General features: G+C 39.9%; 1 protein-coding gene across 5 annotated transcripts; it reads left to right on the top strand.

Annotated features, from left to right (window-relative positions):
- Positions 1–181: 181 nt before the first annotated feature.
- LOC142396624 (FERM and PDZ domain-containing protein 4-like) lies at positions 182–27,589 on the top strand. 5 transcript variants are annotated; one of them, XM_075479556.1, is made up of 17 exons: positions 182–588; positions 7,318–7,434; positions 13,275–13,432; positions 13,704–13,806; positions 14,476–14,521; positions 15,495–15,599; positions 17,076–17,183; positions 17,561–17,692; positions 18,950–19,069; positions 19,274–19,410; positions 19,717–19,843; positions 20,070–20,159; positions 20,265–20,447; positions 20,566–20,686; positions 20,787–21,755; positions 23,388–24,563; positions 25,869–27,589. In XM_075479556.1, exons 1-17 carry the CDS (start codon positions 548–550, stop codon positions 27,131–27,133), a joined length of 4,998 nt encoding a protein of 1,665 aa, XP_075335671.1. In that variant the 5' UTR covers positions 182–547; the 3' UTR covers positions 27,134–27,589. The 5 variants fall into 5 exon arrangements, with proteins under 5 accessions (XP_075335671.1, XP_075335676.1, XP_075335672.1 ...); XM_075479561.1 differs by having other exon boundaries at positions 25,864–25,953; XM_075479557.1 differs by lacking the exons at positions 182–588; positions 7,318–7,434 and adding an exon at positions 7,667–7,807.
- The last annotated feature ends 210 nt before the right edge of the window (positions 27,590–27,799 follow it).

Here is a 27,799-nt window from a genome sequence, read left to right as displayed (position 1 = left end):
TGAATTGATCCGAGAATTTTTTTGGGGGGGTGATTCCTGGAGGCTGGATTCATTGCTTTTTTTGCAATTACTGTGCCTTTCATATAAATACAAGCCCAACATCCTCTCACATTCCTGTTTCTTTCCTCCACTCTCATCTCCCATCAGCATCGCCACCCCTGTCCCTCCCTCCCTTTCACTCGGGCTCTCTGCCTCTCTCCAAAGCTGTTTTTACTGTGCGGCTCCTGCACATCATTCCACTGCGATGGAAATTAAATGAAGGTGGCTTAACGCAGCTAACAGAGGCATGCTTTGAAGGATGTAACCAGGGGAAGCTGCGCTGCCAGATCCTTTTCCATGGGCTGTGGATTTGCGCTGCTGAGGCGAGGACACAGCAATCACTCAGCCATGCAGAGGCTCAGACAACAGGACTAATCTCTCCACCTGACTTGTGGAAGCGCCACTTTTATTTTTCTGAATTATTCATTCCCCTTTGCCAAAGAAAGTGTAGGACAATGGAGTCAGAGTGAATTTCTGTGTGTAGCCTTGCCTGCAGTCTGCAGCACACATGGATGTGTTCAGCTTTGTGAAGATGCCAAAGCTGTCAGGGTGAGTCCAACGGATGCCGCTATGTAATTGCCTGCTCGTGGATGTGTCTGTATGTTTTCTGGGCAAAGATGTTTTGTATGTTTGAAGACATCGACAGCGACATGAGAATCACAGGTGGAACTGCGGGATTAAAAATGCTGAGTTATTGATCGCTCAAGGGAGCAAGTTGTGCAGTCATGTATGATGTGAAATGAATGAGCAAGTGAGGAAGATAGGAGTGGGGGTGGAAAAGCTGATGCGACTCATGGATCTAAACTGTCTGCATCTAAGTTGACATCTTTCTTATATACTACATATGGCGGTTATGGTTTTGTTGCTTAAGTATTTAGCAGAGTCACAATAACCTACATATATTAAAGTATAAAAATAAACTTATGCTCTGCATGTCTTATCTTAAATCAGCGCAGTTGGTGGACCAAGGGGAATGATTATCAAGCAAATAGAGATGTCATTCATTTGGAAAGATCATATTACAGTCGCATAACTTAAACATATATTCCTCACATTGATGCATATGTGTGATCAGCTCATGGGTATCTGTGTTGACATAGAAAATGATCCATGAAGTTCCCATACTTTGGTCTGAATAGGAGGATGAACACCTACAGCTGACACAGAACACTTTAAACAGTTGATTTAAAAAAAAAAGGAAAGCAAGCATATTTTCCTCTATTGTTTTTCTTTTTATATCTTCTTATTTTTTAAATGTTAGTGTTTGAGAAAACTTAAAAAAAAACATTACATGAAAAGCAGTCCTGAAGAATTCCTTCACTGACAGGGCTAGCAACTGATTTTATGAACCTCAGGGTCTACTTGTGGACATTAATCCATTCAGGGGATTTGCCCCCATCAGAAACACAGCAGACCACTGCTGGTGGGGAGCAGCTGATCACAAGCAGGAGTTATTATATGTGGCATGTATACTATGTGTCACAGGAATGCCCATTCGGAACATATAATCTCACTTGTGACTCATCAGCACGCTGCACTAGCAATGTTTCAGTGTTTATTCATTTATTTATTTATTTATTTCAGACATAAAGACGGGAGAGCGTGATTTAAAAGAAAGAGCAAACATTTTTCCCCAACTGTTCATATATCTATTGTCTGCAAGTCCCAGCTCCTTTTTATAACATTCCTGTAACAGGTAGCAGTGATTTTCCATCATGTGATTGGAGCATCGCTTCCCGGTTAGCTTCCCTCCATGGCAGCAGGGATGCTGATGTGACTCCCATGTGTATGATGTGGCTCCCAGTGGACCACCAACGTCACTGCAACCTGTCACTGTTAATAAAGCCACACATCGCTGTCCCTGATTATGAGTTGCCACTGCTACACTGGCGTTTTTTTCATTTTTTGTTTGTCTCCCTTACAGCTGTCAGCAAGAATTTAACTCAGTTTCCTGCTGGAATGCTGAGCTCGATAGAACATTTTACAGAAAAGGCCGTTGTATATATACGGAGAGCTACAATGAAGCTCACATTTCCCATCACTGTCTCCGCCTCCTGCCTCTAAACACCCCCAGATGTGTCTGCTGTAAAAAAAAACACAATCATGGTCTCACTTTCATTTGCTTCTTTGTCCTAAAATCTAGCCAGTATTTCCATGGTTGAAGTAAATTTATTTAAAAATAACAAACTCACCCTTTATATCTTCTTTTCTCTGACAAATACAATTTGAACCATTTGGCTAAAGTTGTTTAAGCTGCTTTGTTCTTTCAATGTAGAACTTGGGCTTATCTACCCTCTAAGTACTGTGGGTATTATAATTGGTTTGTCAGCAACAGCCGCACGGTGATAATAAGCATCATGGATTAACACAGAAACTGTCAGTTATCTTTTTCACACTGGGCTTGCCAAACTCAAATGGATTGGTGAGATGTGTCTGTGTTTGTGATTGCTGGGCATCCGTGCAAAAAAAAAATGGGGAAAAAACAAAACTATTTTTAGTCAACCTTACATAAATGATAGCATTGCTCATTAAATATTTGTGCAGAACAGTAGAAAAGTGGTTTACCTAAACAATAATGTGGAAGAAAAGTTAAAGGGATTTTAGCTGGAGTGTTTACTTCCTACCGGTGGTGCTTGCTTGGTTCACTCTTCTTTTTTTGAAAAAAAAATTCTATCATCTTATCCATTGTTCTACATTCTTTGACAACACAGTTTTTTTTACACAGGAAATCACTGGTCTGGATGGAAATTGATTCGCCTAAATGTTCATCGGAGTACACACAAACCAAAAGATCTGTCATACTTTGCTGCTGAAATCTGACGCTATCAGAGAAGAGTAAATCAGAAATTACTCTGGGTCAGAAACAGGAGCCAGCTGGCTGTTGGATGAGGTCCCAACCATTAATTTTGTTCCGCCTTTGGCGCTTTTAGCATAAAAGCAGTGAGGAGCACAAAGGGGTGCAGGAGAACTCATGTCTAGTTCAGTGCCCAGAGGGTATTTCATCACTATATTTGGTAATGTTTTGTGCCGTAGAGTCGAGGAGGCCTGGACAGAATGCACTTTAATAATGAAATTATAATGATAACACAGATGTCTATCTTTAGGTTTGCACCACTTTTTACAGCCCGATATAGAAATAACAATCCAGTATTAGTTAAATGGGGGAAGTTCTACTACTGCGGTAATGAGACTTGTTTGTGCAATTATGCACATCTAGTTTCTGGTTTGCTTTGTATCCTATGTAGGGTTACAGCAGGCTGAACAATATGTCAAGGTTTCAATTGGTAACTGTTTTGTTGGATGATGGTGTTTTGCTGCTTGTCAGGTGAACTGAGGCTCCCTCGCTCATCATAAAAATGCAGGAGGATCATTGTGGGTGGGCTGTTTCCCAGATGCTGTTTTATTTTCTTCCCAGAAGAGATTAACAAACCAAAAACCTTTATATATAGAGGCACCAGAGAGCTGCTCAGGATAGTGCGGTTGCCCATGGCAACTATATCAGTGCTTACCAAGACAAACACAGAAATACAATATTCTGTTTGAATAATGGGAAACACTCTAAATCTGAAGTGAGGGTTGCTGTGCAGAAGATTCCAGATTAATTGTGTATTGAGTACAAAATTTTATATCTAGACATCTGAAATGGATGTGTTGATGTTGATCCTTTTGCAGGGTCGTATCATTCTCCTCGTCTTGAGTTCATACAGTGTGAAATTTGCAAAGTCAACATGTTTGATTCAGAAGATGCACATGAAGAGCGGCACAAAATGGAGCAGTCTAGTGTAACTACATGCTCAGTAGCCTTCACATTTACAGTGACATTTAAATAGCAGTGCACAATGTAAATAGCAGTGTGGACCATGTTGTGTTGCGCTGCCATATTGACCCAAGGCTTAGAGCCATGGTGGTGGTTGGAGAAGTCAAGCAGGGGGCAGATGCTCTCTTGAAACAAAAGGCAGTGTCAACGTGCCATCAACAGGATGGAGGCAGTCTCTAAGAGAGGAGCAGGGGAAGAAAGCCTTTAATCAGAGAGGTTCCTCTCTGTCTGAGCCATTTCTCTGCACATCTCCCCAGCCTCCTCCTAGGAGATGGTCATCTCTGTTCCGCAGCAGATTTCATATCCAAACAGAATCACATTAGCAGTCTGTCTCTGCATAAATGTCTGTTTAATTCAAGAGCGCCGAGATAGTAGCATCATGGCCTTCTCACAAAGTATCTCTAGTCATATTTGAATGGTAAAAGCACTATAATTTATTATTTAGCTTTGAGAACATTCATCACAGAGTGATACGAATCTGAGGATATTGCTTATACTATCCTTAAACTCCATATAAAAAAAGAAAATGCTGGTTATGTAATTATGACAGTGTGACTGTATGAAGTGTGTCTATACATGTGTGTATTTAAACAGCAGAGGCCGAATGTTGTGCTTAAACATAGAATCCCCTCATTCAGTCACAACAAAGTAGCAGCATCAGATAGGAACAATGTGATGTTTCATACATGATGGCATATGCAAAGGAACATTGAAATTATATTGGCTCTCTTGGCCCGGGGTCATTCCCTATGTGCATGCTGGTGAAAGCTGTAAAATCCTAAAAGGGATTGCAGAGTCTGGTCCTCTAGCATTCAGCACATAAACATCACTTGCAGTCACGTGCAAATGGAGTTACTGCCCCAGCACACTTGTCAAAGGAAATGATGTGCTGAGCACCTCGTGAAAAAAACGCATTTCTTGTATACTGTCTGCGTGATAGCAGGCATGTGGTGCTGGGATGTGGTTTCATTTGGCCAACTCTCGTGGAGATTGTCAATGTAAATTATTCAAACTAACTTGAGTGTCTGTGTTGGAATACGCTCTTCTTAGGCGTGGCATTGTCCATAATGGATAGTCACATCCCTCATTATCAGGGTTTCAACGGAGTGCGTCTTTGTGACCAGCGTGTTTTCAGAGAGGAGGAAGTGAAAGACTTTGATAAGGCAACGATCCCACTGTTCATGCAGTTTGCGATTAAACTCCTGACTGTAATATCTGTTCATCTTGATGGTGATATGAAGACTGATGCAGACTGATGATGAAGTGTGGAAAATTGCTTGGTTGTCGGCCAGTTTGAATCATAAAATGCTGTTAGTTTCTGTGGTAGTGAAGGCGTAGTGGTCATGTACTTTTTTAATCGTTAATTTAACAAGCTATGAGGTTCTATTCCTTCTTTTGGTGTAAATGTCTTTTGAAGATTACTCTTTCCTTTTTCCAGCTAGCAGAGCAAGACAAATCTAAAGATGTTTAGAATATAGAAAATCGATGGTGCATTTTGTAGTTTTAAGTGAATTTTGCTTTATGAAGTCCGACATTTGCCTCCCATATATTCTTCTAATTGTCGTGGTTCTAACTCTTGGATAACCTGTTCATGAATTGTGCAGCATGGCTTACCTACTTGGCTCTTGATTACTTAGTCCGATGTGACCCAGCAGGAATTACTTATTAATGCGTGATGAGGAAGATCAGTTTCACTGTCCACCAGCGGGTGAACCCTTTCAGCCTCACTGTTAAACAGGAATGCTGCGACTCAGCGGCATAATGCACCTCCCATTTGCAGACAGAAGAAATCAAAGATCATACTATCAGTGCATGTTTTGCTAATACAGAGACATTGTGAATGAGAGACAGAAAATGCTTTTTTTTGGAACAGTTTGAAAGTTCAGAAACATATCTTGAAGGCACAGCATCTGAAACTGTAAGTATAATACACTATATTATGCTGTAGATCTCGGGAGAAACGTCCACTATGTCAGTGCTGAAGGTGTAATCTTAAAAAATACTGCTGTTAGGATATTGCATTCATAACCGAGAGTTAGTTTACTGTTTATATCTTGACTAAAATGCTGTAAAAGCTGTAAAATCGAAACACTGCTTGCTTTAGCCAGGCTGTTGGTTGGGACTCATGAAAGAGATTAACATAGCTCCGGTGTCAGAGAGCATCATTTGAGCTGCGGGAAATGTTCTAAATATACAACATTGAAGCCTCTACCCAGTTAATGTACTGTAGGTCAAATAAATCCATATCCATGTGGAAACATTAATATCCCCCAAACACACGTTGGGAAAGAAATCAAATTGCTTCCTATGTTCAAAGGCCTTGAAATGTCATGCACAAAAGGGAGAAAAAGCATTTTTCACAACAGCGCTTGTTCTTTCATGAATTAATAATGACTTAATGCATCTACTAGAACTCACATGCCTTTTTTTGGCTTATTCTCAGTAATTTAAGATTAGGTTATATCCTCTTATGGTTTACTAGAACTGTACTGAAAATAGTTCCTTACTTCTTTTAAGCTTGTAGATTGAGTTGATGACTTGTCGAGATTTCGTTCATATCTTATGTGGTGTACACGTGAGTCCATACAAACACACTGTCATGCAGCTATACAGGCACGATTCAAAAAACTTTTATCATCACTGTAACTGGGGAAACATTTTGAGGGAAAGAAAGAGGGGCTTTGAATAATGAATGCCAAGAGCCCCGTTACACAGTCGACAAGCCTTTGAAGTGACATAACTTACTGCCACTGCTTTCATAGCATTGCCTGTGTGCAGACACAAAGACAAAGATAAAGGGAACAAAAGAAGGGGTGGGGGGGCAGGCATGAAGACATGAAAATGTTTTAACCAATCACAGTTTTCCAGAATACCTGCACTCTGCTAACTTGTGGCACAGGGAAATGACTGTGCAGAACAGTGTTTTGTCGGTGAAATCAGAAAATCAGCTGAAACCGAGATTTAGACGGTTGCTGCCTTTGGAACAAAAGGCTACAATTAATAGTTTTTTGTGGTTGACGGCTCTGGTTGTATTGTCTAAACAAATTGTTTAACAGAGCATCTTGGCAATAAGAAACCCAAATTAGTACTTTATGAAATAATTCCTTTGAGCTTCTTCTCTTCACAATCTGCTGACATCTGGAAATAAAACCAATTTCATGCCTCTCAAAGCACAAGAGTGAGGCATGACAACTTTGTCTGTGTGTCTAGGTTATGTAATTAATTTGATTTGTATTCACTGAGTAAACTGTGCCTATGGAACATTGTTTATCACGCTGGAATTGGACAATCTCTTATAACTTGACTTGAATCGCTTCATAGTGCACGTTATTTATAGCTACAGTGATTCAAAGATCTCTTGGGCAAATGCTATTTGGAAGTTATTCTTATTATATGGCCGTGTAGTTTCATAAGGCATTCAAGACCTATACATGAATCCTCTCTCCTTTCTAACCCTGCAGCCACAGGACCAAATCCTCAGGCTGGCCACCCCCTTCAGGGACCTGGAGTGCTGCACAGGGACCCCCAAATGGATGGGACATGGGCACCAATAGAGAGGGGCGTGACTGCTACATCAAGTAAGTGCCCTGTGTTTAAAGACACTGAGGGGGAGCTCTCTCCATCCCAGATGTTTTAGATACTTTGCCAACCTGTGATTATTCCAGCCACGTCACTGCTTCCGACAGAGCATTCAGAATACTGATTTTCTGCTCCCTTCACTGCTGCGCACACTCTGCCCCTGCTGACTCTCTCTCATGCTCTCATACACCCACAATACTCCTCCTGCAGCCTCCCAAATGCAGACGAGGACTTTAAGACAGTGAGAGTGTGTGTGCTGCTGAGGCCAATGTAATTCACCTGCACAGGGGCTTGTATTTTACCGAGAGTCACCACGTTCCTCAGAGGATGCTTGGCTATTGTGTGATCATCCGAACTGATCCTTCGCAAGAGGTACTTTTGGAAATCTGAGCAAGCAGGTAGCAAGACTGCTGGTTCTTCCTATGTTTGTGTGCATAGCAGTGTAACAAGTGAGTGTTTGCTTTAACCGCTGCGTTGATGTTCTTTTTTCTTTTCACTCTAAATGTTGAAAATCCAATATATTAGTGAGTGTTGCTGTGGCTTCTGTCTCTGCTGAAAGCAGCAAAAAAGATTTGCTGCTTTCATTTTTTCCACAAGATTGTTAATTGTTTGTATTGACAAGTTTGAATGCACCTGCAACCCAAAACTACTGCAGTCGGGTACTTTACATTCTAAACAGATTATTTGACTGGTGCACAGAGTGGGAGAAGAGCACTTGTCATACGAGGGTTAGAGCACGAGAAGCGTGATGTCAGAGGAGTTATATAAGGAGTACGGAGCAGTGAAAGCGCTGGATGCAGAGTGTGTCTGCATGAGGAAGATCGTGGAGGCTGTTTGGCTTCAGCTTTTCCCTTCTAAATTGGAAAAAGACTCATGAATAATCAAATGTCTCTTCCTGTGACTGTCTGTGGCTATCTAAATTTGTGCTGTTTTGGCTCCAGGGGGCTGATACTGAATTGCAGTGTTTGTCAGTAGAACACATGCCTCGTATGCGTGACAGGAGCACATGAATAAAGCAGTAGGCATTTAATATTTACCGTATGACAAACAGGCTTTTAGAAATGTCACTGTACTTTATACTTTAATGGACTATTGTAAAAAAAAAAAAAGAAAAAAAAAAAGGTGCATTTAGTAAAAAAAGGTGCCAAGCAAAATGGGTTCATATAAGACGAAAGGAAAATGTATATATATTTTTTTTTTTTACCAAATTTTCAAAGTTTGAGATGGCAGTATATATTTATCTTATATATATGTTACAATAATGTCAACAAAAGGTCATGCCTTCAACTGCATTTACAGCATTTAAAGAGATTTGGGAGGTTTAGATGGTTGTTTTTTCAAGGAGGACAAATACAGCCTCCCACCAAATTATTAACTTCATCATAGCAGGCTTTTGGTACAGGAGCAACAGGATATTGGTTTTGATAATAGGCTTACTCCACTTCATTCAAAACATGCTGCAAGAAAACATTTGCAAACACTCTTCATACAATGAGAATCAGGCCGGCATATCTTGCTGCCCGTTGTTGTTCATCTCGTTCCCTGGAAAGCTCTCCGCATGTCTTGTGATTTCTATATTGAGTGTTGTGGAGCTACACTCACAGCTAATGAGTATTATTAGGGAGCATTAGATGCATGGCTGTCTGCATAATGGGAATCTAGCCATGTTTAGCAGGTGGCCATGCAGGGAAGGGGACAGTACTCTTCCTGAATGCACAGGTCCATATGGTTTAGATTTGTGCACAATCTGTTGAGTTTGTTATTCTAAAGCAAAAAAGACACACAAACTAAATGTGACTTAAAGGGACCTTCCAAAAACGTAAAGACAATTTGGTGCAGTATGCACAGAGAAAATATTTGGGATGGTGTTGAAATTGTTTTATGTCGCGGTGATAAAAGGACAAAACGTCACTTTCACAGAACAATGAATTAATTCATCAATCACTATGGTCATCGGATAGGTTTATTTAAATGCATCCCTCTATAATTTACTATATGCTGGGCTCTAGTTTCTTGGCACTAAACTGGGAGTCACATGTCGCTATAAATTGTTATTTTTGCTGACTGTAATTAAATTTGTTTCAGAAAAAACACGCAGATTACTGCACATCTATCTTAAATAAGCCATTTGACAATGAAGAAGATACCTGTCCTTATTTTTGCTGCAAAACTCACGGAATGGGTGTTTCTCTTATGATTACCAGGGGTAAACATGGTGTGTTTGTGCTGAGGTAAATGGATTTCAGTGAAACCATGCTAAAGGATGGTATCTTAATACCAGCAGTTTACATTGTGGTACAGGGAATTATAAGTTTTAGCTGATTACTACTTTTCAGTTATGCTAGATCTAAATGTTCACATATTATCTACATACTTTCTTCTTGCCATTATCGCTATATGATGGCATGGTGGCATCAATATATGCAAATGTTTGTCACTTTCATGATGAAATAATCATTTTTTTAAGTCACTTTTTAAATGCTCATTTTTCTCATCAAAATTTGAAACCATTTGATTGAAAACAACTCTATTTTATGTGATAATATTACAAAAAAAAGTATTTTTTACTTTGATGAATACATTACGAAGCATAAGATGGGAGAAATGATAAAACACTACCCAAAGTGGCGTGTTGTTCTCACTTTGAATTTAAAATTGTATCATTCTGCTGCTCATACAATACAGTGGAAAATTTCCTTATAGATTAATAAAGTATTATTCAGTTCAATTCCATTTACCTCAATCGGTGCACATGGGCAACTTGCAAATCTGTGAAGCCAAAATTAATTCTGACTGATACACAAAGGTTTAAGATGTTGCTGGCAACAGTCTTTTTTAGTGAAGGCCTTGCTTAATCGAGAAAAATAATGCCAAACTGCATTATGACAACAGCGTGGCTTCTTATTGAAAGAGTCTGGATGCTAATCTGGCCAACCAGCATTCTAGACCTACGTTTGAACTGTTGAGCTGCTTAAATCCTCGATCAGGCAAGAATAAGAAAATGTTTTGGTTCAAGAATTACTCAGTTTCCAGATGATTACAGATCATTGTTAAAAGAAAAAGGTGGTGCGACACGTTAGCCCTGATTGATTTGTAAATTTATGTGAGTTTTGGTTCTAAAAAGTTTCCCTCAAACCAGCATTAGTCACAGATTTTGAACACATATGCTCATTCAAAATGAAAGGGGTGGGAGTTTCCAATCTTTTAACTGTTACTGTCCAGCTGGCAGAGAAGGTGTGAAGCATTGTAAAAGTTCTTGAAATTTGTATGCAAGAGTGAAAGTATGCATATGCTTATGAATTTAAGCAGAAGGCAGATGGGTTATCAATGTGGATCACTTGAGGCTGTGTAATTTTCATTGAAACAAAGAGTATATTTATTAATTGCATGCACTATGGCCTGATCGTATCACTCATGCAATGCATAATATATTAACATGCATTATCACTTATCTTGAGTAGCACATTACCTTTGAGGCATTTAATTACTGTGAGAAAAAATACTGACCTACTCATAGCTTGCCAGCATCCACGTGCCAGCAAGCTACATTTTGCTCTTCTCTGTACGAAATGGACTATCTTTTCAATCAAGGTTTAATATATAAAGAGGGAGTGGTAGGGGGGATAAGAGCATTGTAGTTTGTAAACCGAGCCGACTGGAATTATGTAAAGCATCTTAATTGTAGAAGATTGTGGTGATAGAGAGATACCAAAATATTTTTGCATAATACAATGTTTTTGTTTTCTTTTTCAAATCCTGCCTGATGAGATTTGCTCAGTTTGTACTTTGCATGAAGCTAATGGAAGTAACCATATGGCTCAAGTAAAGCATCTTTGCGCTGTTTGACATATGTAGAGTCAATTTTGAAGCTTTCCCTGGAATGACATTTATGTTTTCTTAACACCTATTTAAACAGTTAAAGGTTATATTGGGGGTTATTGAAAGATGGAAAATTTGGGTTTATATATCTGTTTAGCTTTGTCTATATTCTAAATCCAAACGGCTGATCGCAGGGCTTTTGGTCTTGGAAGTAGCAGCTGAATCATCCTCCAAAGTAATATCTGACAATCACTTAACATTTTTGACCTTGTTATCCTCGTGTCAGGTTTTCATGGTACTGTGAATGCGACCGACAGATCTCACTGTGCCTTTGTGCCATGAAAGATTAATTGTTGGTATTTAGCGGTGAATAGAACATTTGTCAAGAATAACTGTGAATTACACTGTGTCTGCCCACGGCTTTAATTAATCAACATTGTTGGCACCATACGGAGTTGCCGCCGCTGCTGCTGCTTTTGCAGCCGAGGGGGAAGTGAAGAAACACTGTGAAAATTAAATTCACCCAATATGCAAAAAGTTGCATGTAGTTTGTGCACATCTTTAGAGCTCAAAATGGTAACAGTTGATATCCTAATTTCTTTATATTTTGCCAGGTTTAAGAAAATGTGCTGAATCCTTGTTTGCCATGAAGAACATAGAGATAGTAAATTCCAGGCAATTAATGACACATACACCTACATCATACCTGTACTGCCCCTTAAAGAGTATTATTTGATGATGTGCACATGTGTGGGTGCATGTACAACATCTTCTTTCTTTGTTATAATTCATGTTATTAGGAGGACAATCTTTCTTGCATTAAGTAGCCCTTATTTATTCATTTATTTATCTATTTGAACAGCTGTTTCTAATATGACCTGTTACTGTTTTTTCTTTGGAGCGAACACGTTCGCTCGGTTGTGAATTTTGGCTTAGTTTTTGCTAAACAAATAATGACACTATCAGGGTGGGTGCGAGGGGATGAGAGAAACCAAATGCAGACCTTGATTTATTAACAACTTGAACAAAAAGCGCGACAAAGCCGGAAGCACCAATAGCTCTAAACTTTGAAAGACAAAAACCCTAACAACTGACAAAAATCTGCCTGCCACCAAACACGAGAACACGAAACAATGAAGCCTCACCATGGGTGAGACGACGGCAAAGATCTGACAATGACTGAAACAACCAGGGAGCTTAAATACAGGGAGAAGTGACTGGTGAATGAACAGCGGCTGAGACAATTGGACACATATGAAAAGAGTGGAACTAAATTACCAGAACATGAAGACTGAGGAAACATGTGAGAGAGCTAGAAACTAAACTGAACAGAGGCTAGACAAGACCAACAGACAAAAGCAAGAATAACAAAGACCAACCATGAGACAAATAAAGACTAGACTAACACTAACAGAATAAAACTTAAAAAAAATCTATAAACTAGTAACATGAAAACAGATATGAAACAAAAACCCAGAGAGCCTAAGTCCACAAACCCAACAGACACAGTATAATATGCTATGTTGTTTTTCATCCGAGGCAGTATTTACCCAATTTCAAGATCATATTTTTTTATATTTTCTTTACTATGCAGTCATAACAAAACCTTAAAACTGAAACAGGGTATACATTTTTCATATGACTGTGTTTTCTAAACAATTAGCCTGTATAAATCTCTCAATTAACTCTCAGTCATTCAATTGGTCTGAATATCATAAAATTGTTTTACAAATACATATATAAATAGGGAGAGGGACATTTTCAGTTTTCTTGATATATCTGTGAAACAGCACAGAACGGTTTAAAACAACATAGAAGCAACTTTAAAGGGCATTAAAAAAGGGAAACAACAAACGAATGTGTGAAACTTTTTATGGAAACAATGAATTAATTGATCTATATGACCAAGTAATTTGCTAAAACATGGCTTAACAATGTTAAGAAACAGGCAACAGTTTTAACGGCACCACACAGAAAATGAACAAAAATGACCAAGAAATATTATCTATCATTCCCTCAGCTACTCCTCGAGCAACTCCCTGGAGGAAGTTCGTCTGGACGCAGACAAGTTTGTGCCACCGGCGCCCCGGAAGGTGGAGATGAGGCGGGACCCCGTTCTTGGCTTTGGATTTGTGGCCGGCAGTGAGAAACCTGTAGTGGTCCGCTCAGTCACACCAGGTCAGGTGATCCAGCGGCACTGTGAGCTCTACAAAAGTGACTCACTCACTCGATCCACAGCTATTACTAGGTCAACGAGAGAAAAAAAATTCTCCTTAAAAGTAGTTTGGCTGTAGATTATGTGGATGATTCACTGATTTCAACAGCCCTTGATGAGTAAGCGTTTATTAGAGCTCTGAGCCACAAGACAGGGAAACGAAGAAAATCAAGAGAAATGTTCAGGCTGTGTACAATATGCGTGCCTGAAGTGTGATTTGTTTTGTTTTGGCAGGGGGTCCATCAGAAGGCAAGCTGGTCCCAGGGGACGAGATCATGATGATTAATGATGAGCCAGTCAGCTCCGCACCCAGAGAGAGAGTTATTGACCTTGTCAGGTAAGACAGTTGGCTGACATTAAACCTGTTGTGGATGATAACTATGAAACAGAGCCATTTAGTGACAAGTCTAATTTCATCTAGTTTTGAACACCCATGGGAGATATATACTTTATGCCTGCATGTTAACTGTTAAAGGTCTATTGACAAGTTTCTAATGGCCACAGCGATCCCTGAATTTAATCTATTTTATTCTGGAGTACTACAGTATGAAACTGAATATTTCAGCTTGATAGATAGCCTTCTAGCCACCTGCTCCGTCCACTGTGGTTTAAGCTGTATGATGTTGTCGATGTGTTGTCAAGCATCTCATTAGATTAATTTCACAGGCACAGCAGAGTAGCTGGCTGTGAGCATTTGGTCTTTGCACGACCTGTGTGGCAATGTGTAAACGGTACAGGGAAAAGTGCCCACGTGGCCACCCCTTCCCGGCTCTCGTGGCCTCGAATGGGCTCCGTCTCTGCAGCACAGCTCATCACTACAATGGCAAGAAGGGGTTGCCGGGAGCTCCACTGGAACACAGTGTTCCTCCTGCTACTGTACACCCTGACAAATCTAACTGCATCCATCAACTACATCCATTTTTTTTATCATTATTTGTCGGTCTCTTATTTAGAATTGTTAATAGGAAAAAAAAAAGTTTCATTGATTTTCTTTTGTGTCCCGCAGGACCTGCAAGGAGTCCATATTACTAACTGTCGTTCAGCCGTATCCAGTAAGTTTCTCCTCAATTAATGGAATCGAGTCAATTCCAATAGGCTATTTGCGCGTTTGGAGATGATTATTTTGTTTACTCTATGAAAGCGAGTAATTAACCGTGCCATATGTCTGTGCTGGCACAGTATCAGTTATGTCTTAGCTCCATATTAAAGCCTGGGTAACTCAAAGGAAGAACAATTGCTTGAGATTTTTTCGAGTCCTCTTATGTTCGAAAGAGCTAGGTCGTCACGAGACCTCGTTTGATCCTTCCACAAAAACATTTCCTCGAGTCACAGAGCACCAGATGGCGGTGAACACACAGTGCCAGGAGCATACACTCTATGTGGCCTTTGTTTGCAGTTCACATAATAAGTCAGTGGAAATGGAATTATGCTTGAATTCCCTCCGAAAATAGACAAACATCAATGCGTGCTCATAGAAAAGAAAATCTAGTCTACGCTATTCCCTCTGTGGCTGGAAACCCCTGACAAAGTTTGATAACTCTTATAACTGTGATATTAATCAAAGCGTTTTATACCAGGCAACAGTCGTTTTTTGTTGATTTTATTTCTTTGTTTTGTTCACTGCCAGTGTTTCAGATTATCAGCAGGATGAATGTTAGGACTCGAAAAAACAGCCACTGAGTAAATGTGCAGAACTTGAAAAAGGATTTCGATGCAGGAAAATACACAAGTATATTGTACATAAAATGCATGTACAAAATACAAAAGTATTTATAATCCAGCCTGCAATTACTTGTGATAATGAGGAGGTTTCTACACTCAATGATATAACAGCGGGGGGATTTCCACTCTCTTACAGAGTGCCACCTTAATTGCATCATAGAGTAATGGGAGGCTGACATGTTTCAAGAGAGAAATGTGTCCTTGAATTGTGTGATAAAAAAATGAAAAAAACATGCATCATCATCTGTGATGAAGCTGATTGTCCTTTAAATCCCTGTCTTCTCCTTATTTTCCCTCCCAAAGTCACCCAAATCAGCATTCATCAGCGCAGCCAAGAAGGCCAAGTTAAAGACAAATCCCGTTAAAGTCCGCTTCGCTGAAGAGGTCATCATCAACGGACAGGTCCCTGTAAGTCATGGTGGACACTGATTCATTCCGTGCACATCAAGCACTGAACAGATGGCAGATGCAGGGCTTGAATTCATAAAGCTGGTAAACAGTAAAGAGAAGACACGCATAACCAAAAGTAAACCTTTGCTTTCTATCTCCTTTCACCGCACTACATTCATTTTAATGGCATATTCAAATAACAACATGCAACATTGAAAGAAAAAGCAGAACCACTCGGAAAGAGCTTCCCGAAATTACAGGGTGAGTCACAAAGAAATGAAAAAAAAGGGGCTTTTGAGAGAGCAACTGAAAAAAGCAGGAAGTGATTATGACAGAGAATATAACCATGTGCTGGTTTGTATTACTTTCACTAGTATCGTGGCAAAAAAAAAATGTCATTGAAATTAAATCAAATACAAAAGATATAAAGTAAAACAAAAAATAAAGAAAACAGGTAAGATAAATGTTATAGCAATTAGTTGCTTTGTTTCCAAGACTGAGAATGAAGGATCAATACAATTTCTCATGTAGGACCATTGGATATGTTTATTCTACTTGTAGATTGGTCCAAAGCTTTTAAGCCTAATAATTAAATAATTTGCAAAGATTCATCTTTTTTGTTTAATTCTTTCAAACAGGGAAGTGTTAAATAATCCACAAGTTGTGTTTTTTTGTAGTCTGTTGTGTTTATTTCCCTGTTACAGAGGACTTACTTACTCAAGTCTCGTTATGGTGGTGAGATATTTAGCGGTGTTCAATAAGAGTTAATGTCAGGTAGATGGTGTTACCTTGTGTTTAAGCTTTTATTCAAGCAGAAAAATCTCAAGAAACTTTTGCAATTTAGAAGCTCTTTCCCAAAAATGTCAGGTCAGCAGAAACAACAAAATACACATAATAACATGTAGATATCTCATGAAGGAACTATAAAACACTACAAAACAAAAATATCTTAAGTTTAACCAGCTTGAGAAATCATGAACCTCAGAATATTTATTCACCACAGTCACTGCAGACCAAATGGGGCCTGCATGGTCGATCCCAACTTTTACAACCAGGTATACAGTATACAGTGACTCCAGTATGTTTATGAGTGGCTCCAGGAGATTCAGGTGATTTTGTAGCTGATTCCAACTGACATATTTAAATGTCTTTCTACAGATATGAGAGTAGCACTAATCTCTAGTAGCACTAAAGTATCTATCTATCTATCTATCTATCTATCTATCTATCTATCTATCTATCTATCTATCTATCTATCTATCTATCTATCTATCTATCTATCTATCTATCTATCTATCTATCTATCTATCTGTTCCTCTTGGCAATCCAGCCTTTAAATTATCCCTTTAACTTCACTTCCACTTCTAACTGTATTGTATTGTCTTTTATGATTAAAGGATTTTCCATATTCCACTGATGCACGACAGTAAATAAATGGCATCCAAGTAGAAAAAGGGAGATTTGTTGATCATTTGGTTCCTTTTCTATCCTCAGGAAACAGTGAAGGATAACTCCCTTCTTTTCATGCCAAATGTTCTGAAGGTGTACCTGGAGAACGGGCAGACTAAATCATTTAAATTTGACAGCAACACATCCATTAAGGTAGGTGCCGGGAAGAATCTCCTTTTACTGTGAAATGCTGTTATGTAATCTAAAATGATTTTTACATGAAGGACTGCTACGCCCTTCCCGGTGGCATTAAGAACTTTGTCTAAATTGAAATCACGATTTGAATAAAAAAGACATTGGAGCATATTTTACTGTGGAACGGGGGGAAATTACCACGTTAACATTTGGACTGTTTTTCTTCCATTGCGATTGAAATTCTGATTATTTTCTAAAGAATGCCCATGCTTTAACATACTGTATGCGCAGCCTTGAGAATGACTTGTGGTTATGGCATTAAGCTGAACACAAGGAAGCTGCTGCATCTGCACAGTTCTCAGTTTGTATTAACTATGACTTTGTCTATGTGAAAGGACGTCATCTTGACCCTGCAAGAAAAGCTATCCATTAAAAGCATCGAGCACTTCTCGCTGATGCTGGAGCAAAGAGCTGAGGGATCTGCCAGCAAACTCATGCTCCTGCATGAACAGGAGATGCTAACTCAGGTGAGACCGCCCTCTTGGATGTCACTCAACACAAACGAGAAAAAAAAATAGCTTTATGGCTACCTCTGAATCCATACTTTTGTACAATTGGATACAATTGTTGGCCTTTTATGAGCATGAATGCCCAATATACAGATTCATTATACAATTCAGAATTTAGAGAAGATAAATGCATCTCTTTTAAACCAACATTAATTTAAAAGATGAATTCATCAGACATCAGCTTAGCTAATTCTGCCATGTCAAGAAATGCCTACTCAACTCAAACTGCTTCAGAAAACAGACATTTTTGATCACTCCGGGTATGTAGAAACGAAACAAAATTTGTTTAAAAACTGAACACATTAATTTATTAATTTAAAATCGTCTATAGGTAATGAGTGGATATGTTACACCGGGTTGTATGCTAGAACATAATGAATGCTTTACCTCTGTTTAAGATCATTGCCGCCTGGTTAGATTTAGTTTTATTCAGATGGGAAAAGAAAAAAGGATAATGAAGATGGATATTACTGAATTGCACTACTAAAAAGCATGATCTGCTAATTAATAAGCTAGTATTGTGCCAAAATCTGATCCCCCGTTAAAATCCAACCTTTGTTTTTTTTTGGCAAATTTATCAAAATAGATGAATCACTCTACTTCTAACTACATTCAGCAATGAGTTCATTTTATGCAGCTATGTGGTGGATTTTATGAGTCACTATATCGATAATAAAGATGTGTGTTTTTACTTGCAGTGGACAGATATGTTTAACATTTGGTTTTGAGGAATAGAAACAGACTGACATATGATTTTCAAATCCTACATTTGAGTGTAGAAACACTATCCTGATGTTAGAATTTGGAGTGTGAACATACGAGAGACAACCTTAGAGCAAGAGACAAACGAATCCAAACAAACTGGCACATAACATCAACTTCCCATTTTCTATAGAGACACGGGAGGCTGGTGTTTCGGAGCTGTTTCCAGCTCTTTAGCTAAGCTAAACTCAACTGCATTATTGTAATGATATGAGTGGTATTGATCTTTTCATCTAATGTAAGTTTCATAGAATTCAATATTTATAGGATTATCCCCAAGTGAGATTGTGAATTAATTCTGACAGACTTTTAGGAATCCTAAACCAGTGTCAGATGTTGCACGTAATGCGCTTTTCCTGTTCATAACACCACAGAAAGCTTTTGTTAGACATACTGCAGATGCATGCACCTCACGACTAATGGGACCCTCCTTATCTTTGGCTCGCGCTCTAGGTGACACAGAGGCCAGGGTCACACAAGATGAAGTGCTTTTTCCGCATCACATTTGTCCCAAAGGATCCGGTGGACCTGCTACGGAGAGATGCTGTAGCCTTTGAGTATCTCTATGTTCAGGTGATTACCGATTCACACATAGCAGTTTGTAGTGGAATGAATTGTTTCTTATGTCATGTTTGCAAAAAGAGGCAATACTGTTCATCAGGGCTAATCCTAGATTGAGCAAACACTTGCTAAAAAGTTTTTCGTCTCTGAGTTCATGACAAGGAGATTGACTGGTGTTTAACATCTTCCTGTGTTCTGCCCCTCTGCCTCACTCAGAGCTGTAATGATGTGGTACTAGAGAGATTTGGGTCGGAGCTGAAATACGACACGGCCCTTCGTCTGGCTGCCTTGCAAATGTATATTTTAACCATCAATACCAAGCAGTCCCAGAAAGTTTCCCTGAAGTATATTGAGTAAGTAGATTGGATTTCACAGTTTGCTGTGCCGCAGGAACCGAGACCTAATGTCTCCTTTCCCTGAGCAGTTTTGTTGTTTCTAATCACTTATTTGAGCTGTAAAGGATACTGCTAAATATCTTAGATCCATAACAACGTCATCCCTCTTGTTTTAACACTTGGTTATGAGATCATCCTGCATCCTGATTGTGCCAAGTTAATCAATGCGTCAACTTTTGGCGAAGTAAATTGAGAATCAGTTCAGAAAGATTGCTTAGCCGTTTTTCATGGTGTCTGATATTTTTTTTGATTGTTCATCTGCAGGAAGGAATGGGGTCTTGCACTGTTCCTCCCTCCTGCGGTGCTATCTAGCATGAAAGAAAAGAATATCAAAAAAGCCCTCACCCACATCCTCAAAACCAACCAAAACCTGGTGCCACCTGGTAAAAAGGTAGAGAGAGCTACTTCTTCCTTTTTCTCATTTCATCGTTGTACACCTTTTATTGTTTTTTTCTTCCTTACTCTTGGCTACCCCCTAGTGGAGACATAAGCTTCAAAATAACGGTGCAAGGTGGTTGCTTTAACAGATTCTGTTACACTTTTGTCTGCAGTAAATACATCAGTAAAGCCTTTCAGCTTGTGCTTCATCCGATGCTTATCACTTTCCTCTCCTCCAGCTGACTGCCTTGCAAGCAAAGGTCCATTATCTGAAGTATCTCAGTGATTTGAGGCTTTATGGCGGACGTGTGTTTAAAGCCACACTAATTGTGAGTAAAACATTCTTGCTACCTCACATGTATGCAGCTAGTATCACATTTTGTACAGTTAAACACACAGAAGATAATACATTCGGTGTCTCTTCCCTGTTACAGCAAGGCGAGAAGCACACTGAAGTGACTTTGCTGGTGGGACCCAAATACGGCATCAGTCATGTAATAAACACTAAAACAAACCTTGTAGCGCTTCTGGCTGATTTCAGTCATGTTAACCGCATCGAGATGTACACAGAAGATGAGAACAGGGTTAGGGTGGAGCTACATGTTCTGGATGTTAAGGTTAATAAACTTTTCTACAGTTTTACCTCAACACAAGCAAGTGTGTTCAGCAGTCATTATAACCTCACTGTACAACCTCATTGTATCATTGTCACCCAATTATCTGCCTCCTTCACAGCCCATCACTCTCTTAATGGAGTCTGTTGATGCAATGAATTTGGCCTGTTTGACTGCTGGGTACTACAGATTACTTGTGGACTCGCGGCGCTCCATCTTCAATGTGGCCAAAAACGCAGACGGTATGGAGACAGTGCATCTAAAATCCTTACACGGTGACTCAGCAGACTGTACTGTGTTTAAAAATACTTGTTTCGTTTCTTTTTTGGTTCCTCTTTGCAGGACACGCAGCAAGAATGAAGCAAAACTATCAGGCCATTGAGTGTGCATACAGCATACCACATAAAGGATGTGAAGACAGAAACAACCAGAGGTGCAGCCAAGATTATTCCGACCACGAGTTTGAATACCTCGACCACAGCAGATGTGAAGGCCAACCCGTATACATAACTGAGATCCACCAGCCCCAGCACTCAGCTCATATGACAGAGAGGGCGGAGTGCTGCAGAGGTCCTTACTCCCAAACTTATCTCAACATCCCGAGGGCCAAACCCCAGGACTCCTCTAGGAATGCAAAGGTCTCCTTCATATTTGGGGATCTTCCCTTTGACAGTGTAAACCCCCAAAATCTGGGCTACCAGAGACTGATGGACGAAGGCGCAGAGATTGCAGACAATCACAGCCCCATGTACAGGCGCCTAGAGGAGGACTATAAGATGATGGATGCCATAGAGGAAGGGTATCAATACTCCTCCAAAATCTTTGGTCCTACTGAGTGCATCGAAGAGCCGCTGCTGCACGATATCTGCTATGCAGAGACAACAGATGATGCAGAGGATGAGGATGACATCAGCTGTGAGGAAGACATGGCAATGAGTGACATTGACAAGCCTACATTGCTCTCACTCTCAGGGTCCAGCGATGACATCATTGACTTGACTTCCCTCCCTCCTCCGCCGGAGGTTAATGACGAGGAGGACAATGACGTGCTGCTGCATTCTCTGAACATGGCCATTGCTGCTCCTCCTCCTGGTTTCAGGGACAGCTCAGATGAGGATGAGCAGCAGGCTGGGTTCCGGGCCCAGGGGGCCTGCAATGATATCCCAGTGTCTCTAATAGATTCAGTGCCCACCCACGGAGCAGAGGGTCCAGGGGAGCCTTTGGACGATGCAATGGTGTCTACCTTACAGGCACTTGAGGCCCTTGCTGCTTCCGAGGAACAGAGTCCAGCACAATCAGAGAGTAGCGCAGGTTCTTCTTATACTATTGTAACATTCATCCATTAACATCACACATGCTCTTGCCATTCATTTTTGATTTGCTGTTTTTTTTTGTTTTTTTTTTCAATAAAGCACATTTTGTTCTAGGTTTCCATCTGTGAGTACATTTTTGTTCATCGCTGTGTCATTCATATTATTTTGTGGATTCTTTATTTTCTCATTTGCACTTTGCACTTTATTACTACTATTTAAAAAAATGAATGCCAAATAAACATTTAGAATAGCCATCGACAGATATGACCAAAATCTTTGGTACCTAGTCATCTAAATGAGAAAGAAATTCTGTGACATCTGTTGTCACTTTCAGTAGCTTTTTTAAGAGACATTTCTCAACTGGTTTGACTCCTGAGAAAACAGCTCAAGTTCCCTCAGGTCTAATGGGTGCCCTCCTGCAATTCTGAACCTTAACTCTGCAGCAGGCCACTTCTCATCTGCTCTTGTTGCTTAAAAATGTATGTTGTGGGGCATTAAGCTGCTGATAGACCTGAAAATGAGAAAGTAAGCTTTTTTCAAATGAGGAAAAGAGGCAGATATTGTTGTTCAATGCTTTGATTATTTTCTGATTCCATGCCCTGTGGCTCCATTACACAACTAGGTTTCTCTCATATCTCACAGAGTTGTTGATGTTCTCTCCTTTGATTAATCAGTATTTCATTTGTCATTCTCCAGGCTGACTTGTTAACACAATATATGGTTGAATATATCTATGTCTCTCTTTAACAGATGATTTGATGAGGCACCATCACTCTTAAATTTCCTGATATTAACAAGTGTAGTAATGGAATTAGTGATTTCCAATTTCAATAGTCTGAATAATAGCATGAGTGACTGATGAAGACTCTTACTAAAGTAACTGAAGACAATCATTTGCTTTAAAAGTAGTAGTGGAGTATTGATAAATATATCCAGATCGTATCAAAAATGTAAAATCTTCTTGGAAAAAGCAAGTATCACCCACTGCTTTTTCCCTTTTCTATAGGTTGACATAAGGATTACAAGTCTGTATGACATAATAGCTTAAACTTATAACACCTAAAGCCTCAACGTCCATTTTTTAGAGCACATTTTTCGGTGAATATGCTGTACCTCATTCAAAATTGTGCAAGCAAGCTTGCTTGAGCCACCTCTAACATTAAGTTTGGGTAGAAATAATGTTAGAATAAAGTATATTTTATGCCATTGCTTTTTGTTTATACTTTTGCCATGAAGCATCATCCCGAACATTTGCGAAAAAGAAAACAAACTTGAATTTAACTATCTTTGCCACAAGGACAAGGAAAAAAAAAAGACACTTCAAAAAAACATGTTTCATTGATGGGGTTTTTTTCAGTGAAAACATTAAAAAGTCAGAGAAACAATTGGGTAATGTTTCCGTGAGGTGTAAGGTTGCCAAAACCTTAATATTCTATTGATTATACCTTTTTTAAACTAAATTTCGGGTGGAATCATACTATGCATCGACTCCCATTTGTTATTGTCAGTGTCATCTACATGTTGATTTACATTGTCATTACCATGAATTACAGCTGACTCACTCTGATATTTTTCCCTGTTCTTCAATTGAAATTGTTAATGAGGTTTTTGTCTTTCTGTGGTTACACAGGTGTAGAAATATCACGAGCATTTAGTCCCGAGTCTTCAGATTCTGGCAATGAGACAAACTCCTCTGAAATGACAGAGAGCTCCGAGTTGGCCACCGCTCAGAGACAATCGGAGAACCACCTGAGAATGCATGTAGCCATGGCAGAAGGATACCACGGCATGAATGAAGAAAAGACAGAGGTGAGCGTACCTCGTGATGTAAATCAGGAGGAGGAGGCGAAATCCTCTGCTGTCGCCTCCTCACAGATTTTTCACTCAGGTGGCGGCGAAATGGAACCAGAGACCATGGAAACAAAATCAGTTTGTGAATACTTCACAAAGATGCACATGGGCTCATTGATGAATAGACCGAGAGGAAAACAGAGGGAGATGGAGAACAGAATCCAAGGAGACTCATGCGATTCCTCCACTAAATCACACATGACTTCTCAAGACTCCGCTAAAGAGGAGCTCCCTCATCTTGTTGGGAAGTATAACTCTTTCACTGTGAGAGACTCCTATTACATGAATCAACTTGATCTGGGGCGAACTCACTGTAAAGACAGGCATCAAACATGGCAGCAGAGAGCACCGGGAAACAAAATGGCAGAGAATCTCGCTCCAGAATGTGTGAGTGACTCACAGGCTTCCCACGCAGACAGGCTGACAGCAAAGGGAGAGAAGCAAAACTTAGATGAAATAAGCCAACAGCTAAATGCCCATCATCTCTCCCCGGCCAAAGGGCCCGTCCCCGCAGAGAGTGATCCCACTTCGCAAGATAATGAGCAGCAGCAGATAAAGCTTCCACAGTCTGAGCCAGATGTCGCACGGTTATATGAATACCATGTGAGCAAGCGAATGTCATCAATGCAAAGTGAAGGAGTTAATTCGCTCCAAAGCTCACAGTGCTCCTCTATAGATGCTGGTTGCAGCACTGGCAGCAGCAGCTGTGTCACTCCTATGGATTCTCCTCTCTGTGCCACGGACAGTATGCATGTACTGTCAGAGTCCCCGCTCAAGGGGCTGAGTTATGTTACTGCTGAGGAGAAGGCTTACGGGCCCTCAGTGCAGGGGAAAGCTGGCCATCCAATAGATCCCACCCTGCTGAGGAAGATCCATGCGGCTACCAGTGCTGAGCCCAGTTTCGGGAGCCAACGGGACAGCAGTCATAGAATGCCCAAGATAAAAGAGACCACAGGTAAGATTAAACAGGACAGTGCTCCATGTAATCTGTGTTTGACTGTATATACAGAGTAAATAAAATCCATCGTTCCAAGAATACATGCAACAAATACAAACATAGATTCTCTCACTTTGGTATCCAGCTGGATAAACAACACAAGGGAATAAAGTTTTACTTGTGTGTATTGATTCAACAGTGAGTTTTTGAGGCGCTTGAGTGCAGATTTCAGTCCAGCTGGCACAGCAAAATGTTGCTATTTTACATATAGAAAAACCCAAATCAAATCAGATACACAAATCAAGGTAATTCCTACTGTGTTACATACTGACACTGTGAGGAACAAACAGAAAATTGAAGGACCATATTGGATGCTTTCATACACTGAAGCAGGTCAATTTGGTAAACAAAAAAGAATGGGGGGGTGTAAGATTAAAAAAAAACTGATACTGTGTTGTTAAAGGCAAGAAAGAGAGAAAAAAGATGGTCTTAAAACTTATTTTTTAGTTAAGGCACACACTTGTATCCTGCTGAGAGATAAAATTTTGTACATGTATCTTTTGGAATAGCAGTAAAATATGAGTATTTTACTCTGGCAGCTGGGGTGCAGTTACTGGTTCCTAGGCAGAACAAGGCAAGCTGTGCTCCTCTGTCTTCAATCTTTTTTGCCAGGCAAAGCCAACCAGCTACTGGCAAAGCCTCTTATTTAAGAACGATAATGATATCATCATCTGCCTGGAAGTTCCAAAATGTGAAAATCTATGTAATTATCCCTTTTTACTTGCACCAGGAATCAGGATATCTGCTATTATGGATAATAAATCATTTATGTTTTTTTCTGTTAGAACACAAAGACCAGAAATATAAAAGCACTTTAACCATGTGCTAATGTCAGCAACTGACTCTGTCATGGGTGGAATTGTTCCCATACTCTCGTATTTACTATGTCTGCTTCCAAAGGACTACACTATGGGAATCACCTGAGCACTCCAGCCATTAGGACACTTCAAAATTTGATTTCTGTAAACAAAAAAAATAGCCCACAATTAAGAAAGTTATACGGTATTTGGTTAATATTCAGACCATAGCAGAAAAAGTAGCAGTAGCAGTTAGAATTGATGGTATGTTAGGCCACTAAAATGATGTTGGATCCCTTATTTGCTCCTACTGCTCACCAGTATATTATATTGGATACATTTAAGCATTATCTTAATTTCAAAGTGTATTTCTGGCCTAAGAGAGAGGAATGAAAAGAAACATTTCATTATCATAAGGGAGATGCTTAACGATTCTTTCTGTTTTCCTGCTACCCCCCTAGTGTAGCTTGCACAAAGCTGAAGGAGGCTGGGAAAGAGTCATCTTTAGCTCTCTGTAATGAGACCAGTTCCACCACCACAATCATGTCACCTTCATCTATGCGAAGTAGCACAGAGCCCAGAGGGCAAACACTGGCCAGTCCTGAGCCTGACCCACATGCCCTGGCGTTCCCCTCAAGTGGATCCTCATGTGACCCTACAACAGGCAACCTCAGGATGCCACGCAGGGTTCGGATGCTCAGGAGGAGCTGGAGCACCTTAATGCCAGGTTCCAGGAGTTTAGAAGCACTGATAGAAAAGACCAAAGCTACACTTACTTGGAAGATTGATAATCAGAACATGCAGTCTCAAGATCCCCCAAATGCGCAGAGGGCAGTCTCTGCCAAAACCTTACCCAAGAGCGTGTCCCACGGTTCAGTCGCCTCTAATTCGTCTGGTAGACGGCTGCTAACAGAAGCCTCGCTGTTGCCGCCGGAGTCAACAGCTCTGAGGCTGGATGCAGGAACTTTGAGATGCCATGGGCCGTTCAGTAACTGCTTTCTCAGGAGAAAGTTAAACACTCAGAGTAGTGATGAAGACAGAGAGATGCCTTCCCATGCTCTGCTCTCTGAGAGCTCAAATTCTTTCACTGGCAAGGAAATTCTGGTCCTGAAAGCTAAACACAAAGGTAAACAGAGCAGCATGCCCTCATCACTGAAAAGTATGAGCCTCAAAGAAAGGCTCGCTCATATAAATTCAATGAAGGGAAAAACCTATAGCCTTCACACAGGGTTTGCGCTTGCACGCAAGGATGCCTTAGAGATGATCAGCGTGTTGCGTTGCAGCGTGAGACATAAGTCCAGAGGTGATGTACCTGAGGTCAACAAATCAGATATGGAAACGTTCTCCCAGCTGTTTTTCATGCAGGCCAAAGTACTGAATGGCGCCTGCAGTCAGATGGCCATGGAGTACAGCAGCCCGGAGGAACTGCTGCTCACTCTGACTCACAGCTTCCACACACTCTGTTGCTTAACACAAGCCAGCATGTCACTGGTGGAAGGCCTGAGCAGCGAGAGCGAACGCCGTGAGGTGATAGCCAAGGTGGATGAGGTCGTCATGAACTATGCCTGTCTGCTGAAAGCTGCTGAGGCGGCTGCAGGAGGCTCGCCCGGTGACCAAAGTGTGAATGCATTGACACATTACTCTGCCACCATGTCTGCTATTATAAACACACTAACTCACTCACTGAAAACACTGCTCAACAGAAAACTGTTATTTTGTCCTGATTATTGATTTTAAAGCCATATATAAGAGACATGGGTTTAACAACCAATGTGAACTGCTGTGAAAAAAAATTGCCTTGTGTATACAATATTTTATTATGTAAAGAAAATATAATATTATATGAATTCAAGTTTGAAATAGATTACATTAAGGCTTCTATTAAAAACATAGGACTCTCCTCACAAGTATATTATCTAAGGATTATAATGATTATTTTAATGATTTACTAGTTATATTAGGAGTTCAACATGTAAATTATTATAATCTTATGAGTACTTTGTTCATAAATTGTAAAAATATATATGTTAGAGAAATGCATAAACTATTTAAAGCTCAAGACAAATCATTGCACAGGACTAGACGTTATAAAAAGAAAGTAACACATAAAACATTTTCATTTGCTGATTCACTTAATTTAATGAATACTTTGCACACAAACACTGAGTACTTTACTGTTATTTTTGTCAGCATCATTAAAGAAATTAAAACTTTTGAAAAATCTTCTCCCATGACTTTGTCAGTTTATGTTTCACTCCACTTGTAGTTCTTCTCATTACAGATCTCTCATACAATACATTTCAATTTGAATGGCACTTGGAAATTAACAGCCACTTCCATAAATTCTCCATGAAAGTTCCTCTTCCTGGATACGTTTTTTTTATGTTTAAACATAAA

This window comes from Odontesthes bonariensis, chromosome 12, assembly GCF_027942865.1.
Source record: "Odontesthes bonariensis isolate fOdoBon6 chromosome 12, fOdoBon6.hap1, whole genome shotgun sequence".
Taxonomy (NCBI): Eukaryota; Metazoa; Chordata; class Actinopteri; order Atheriniformes; family Atherinopsidae; genus Odontesthes; species Odontesthes bonariensis.
This window is presented reverse-complemented; position numbering and strand designations above follow the sequence as displayed.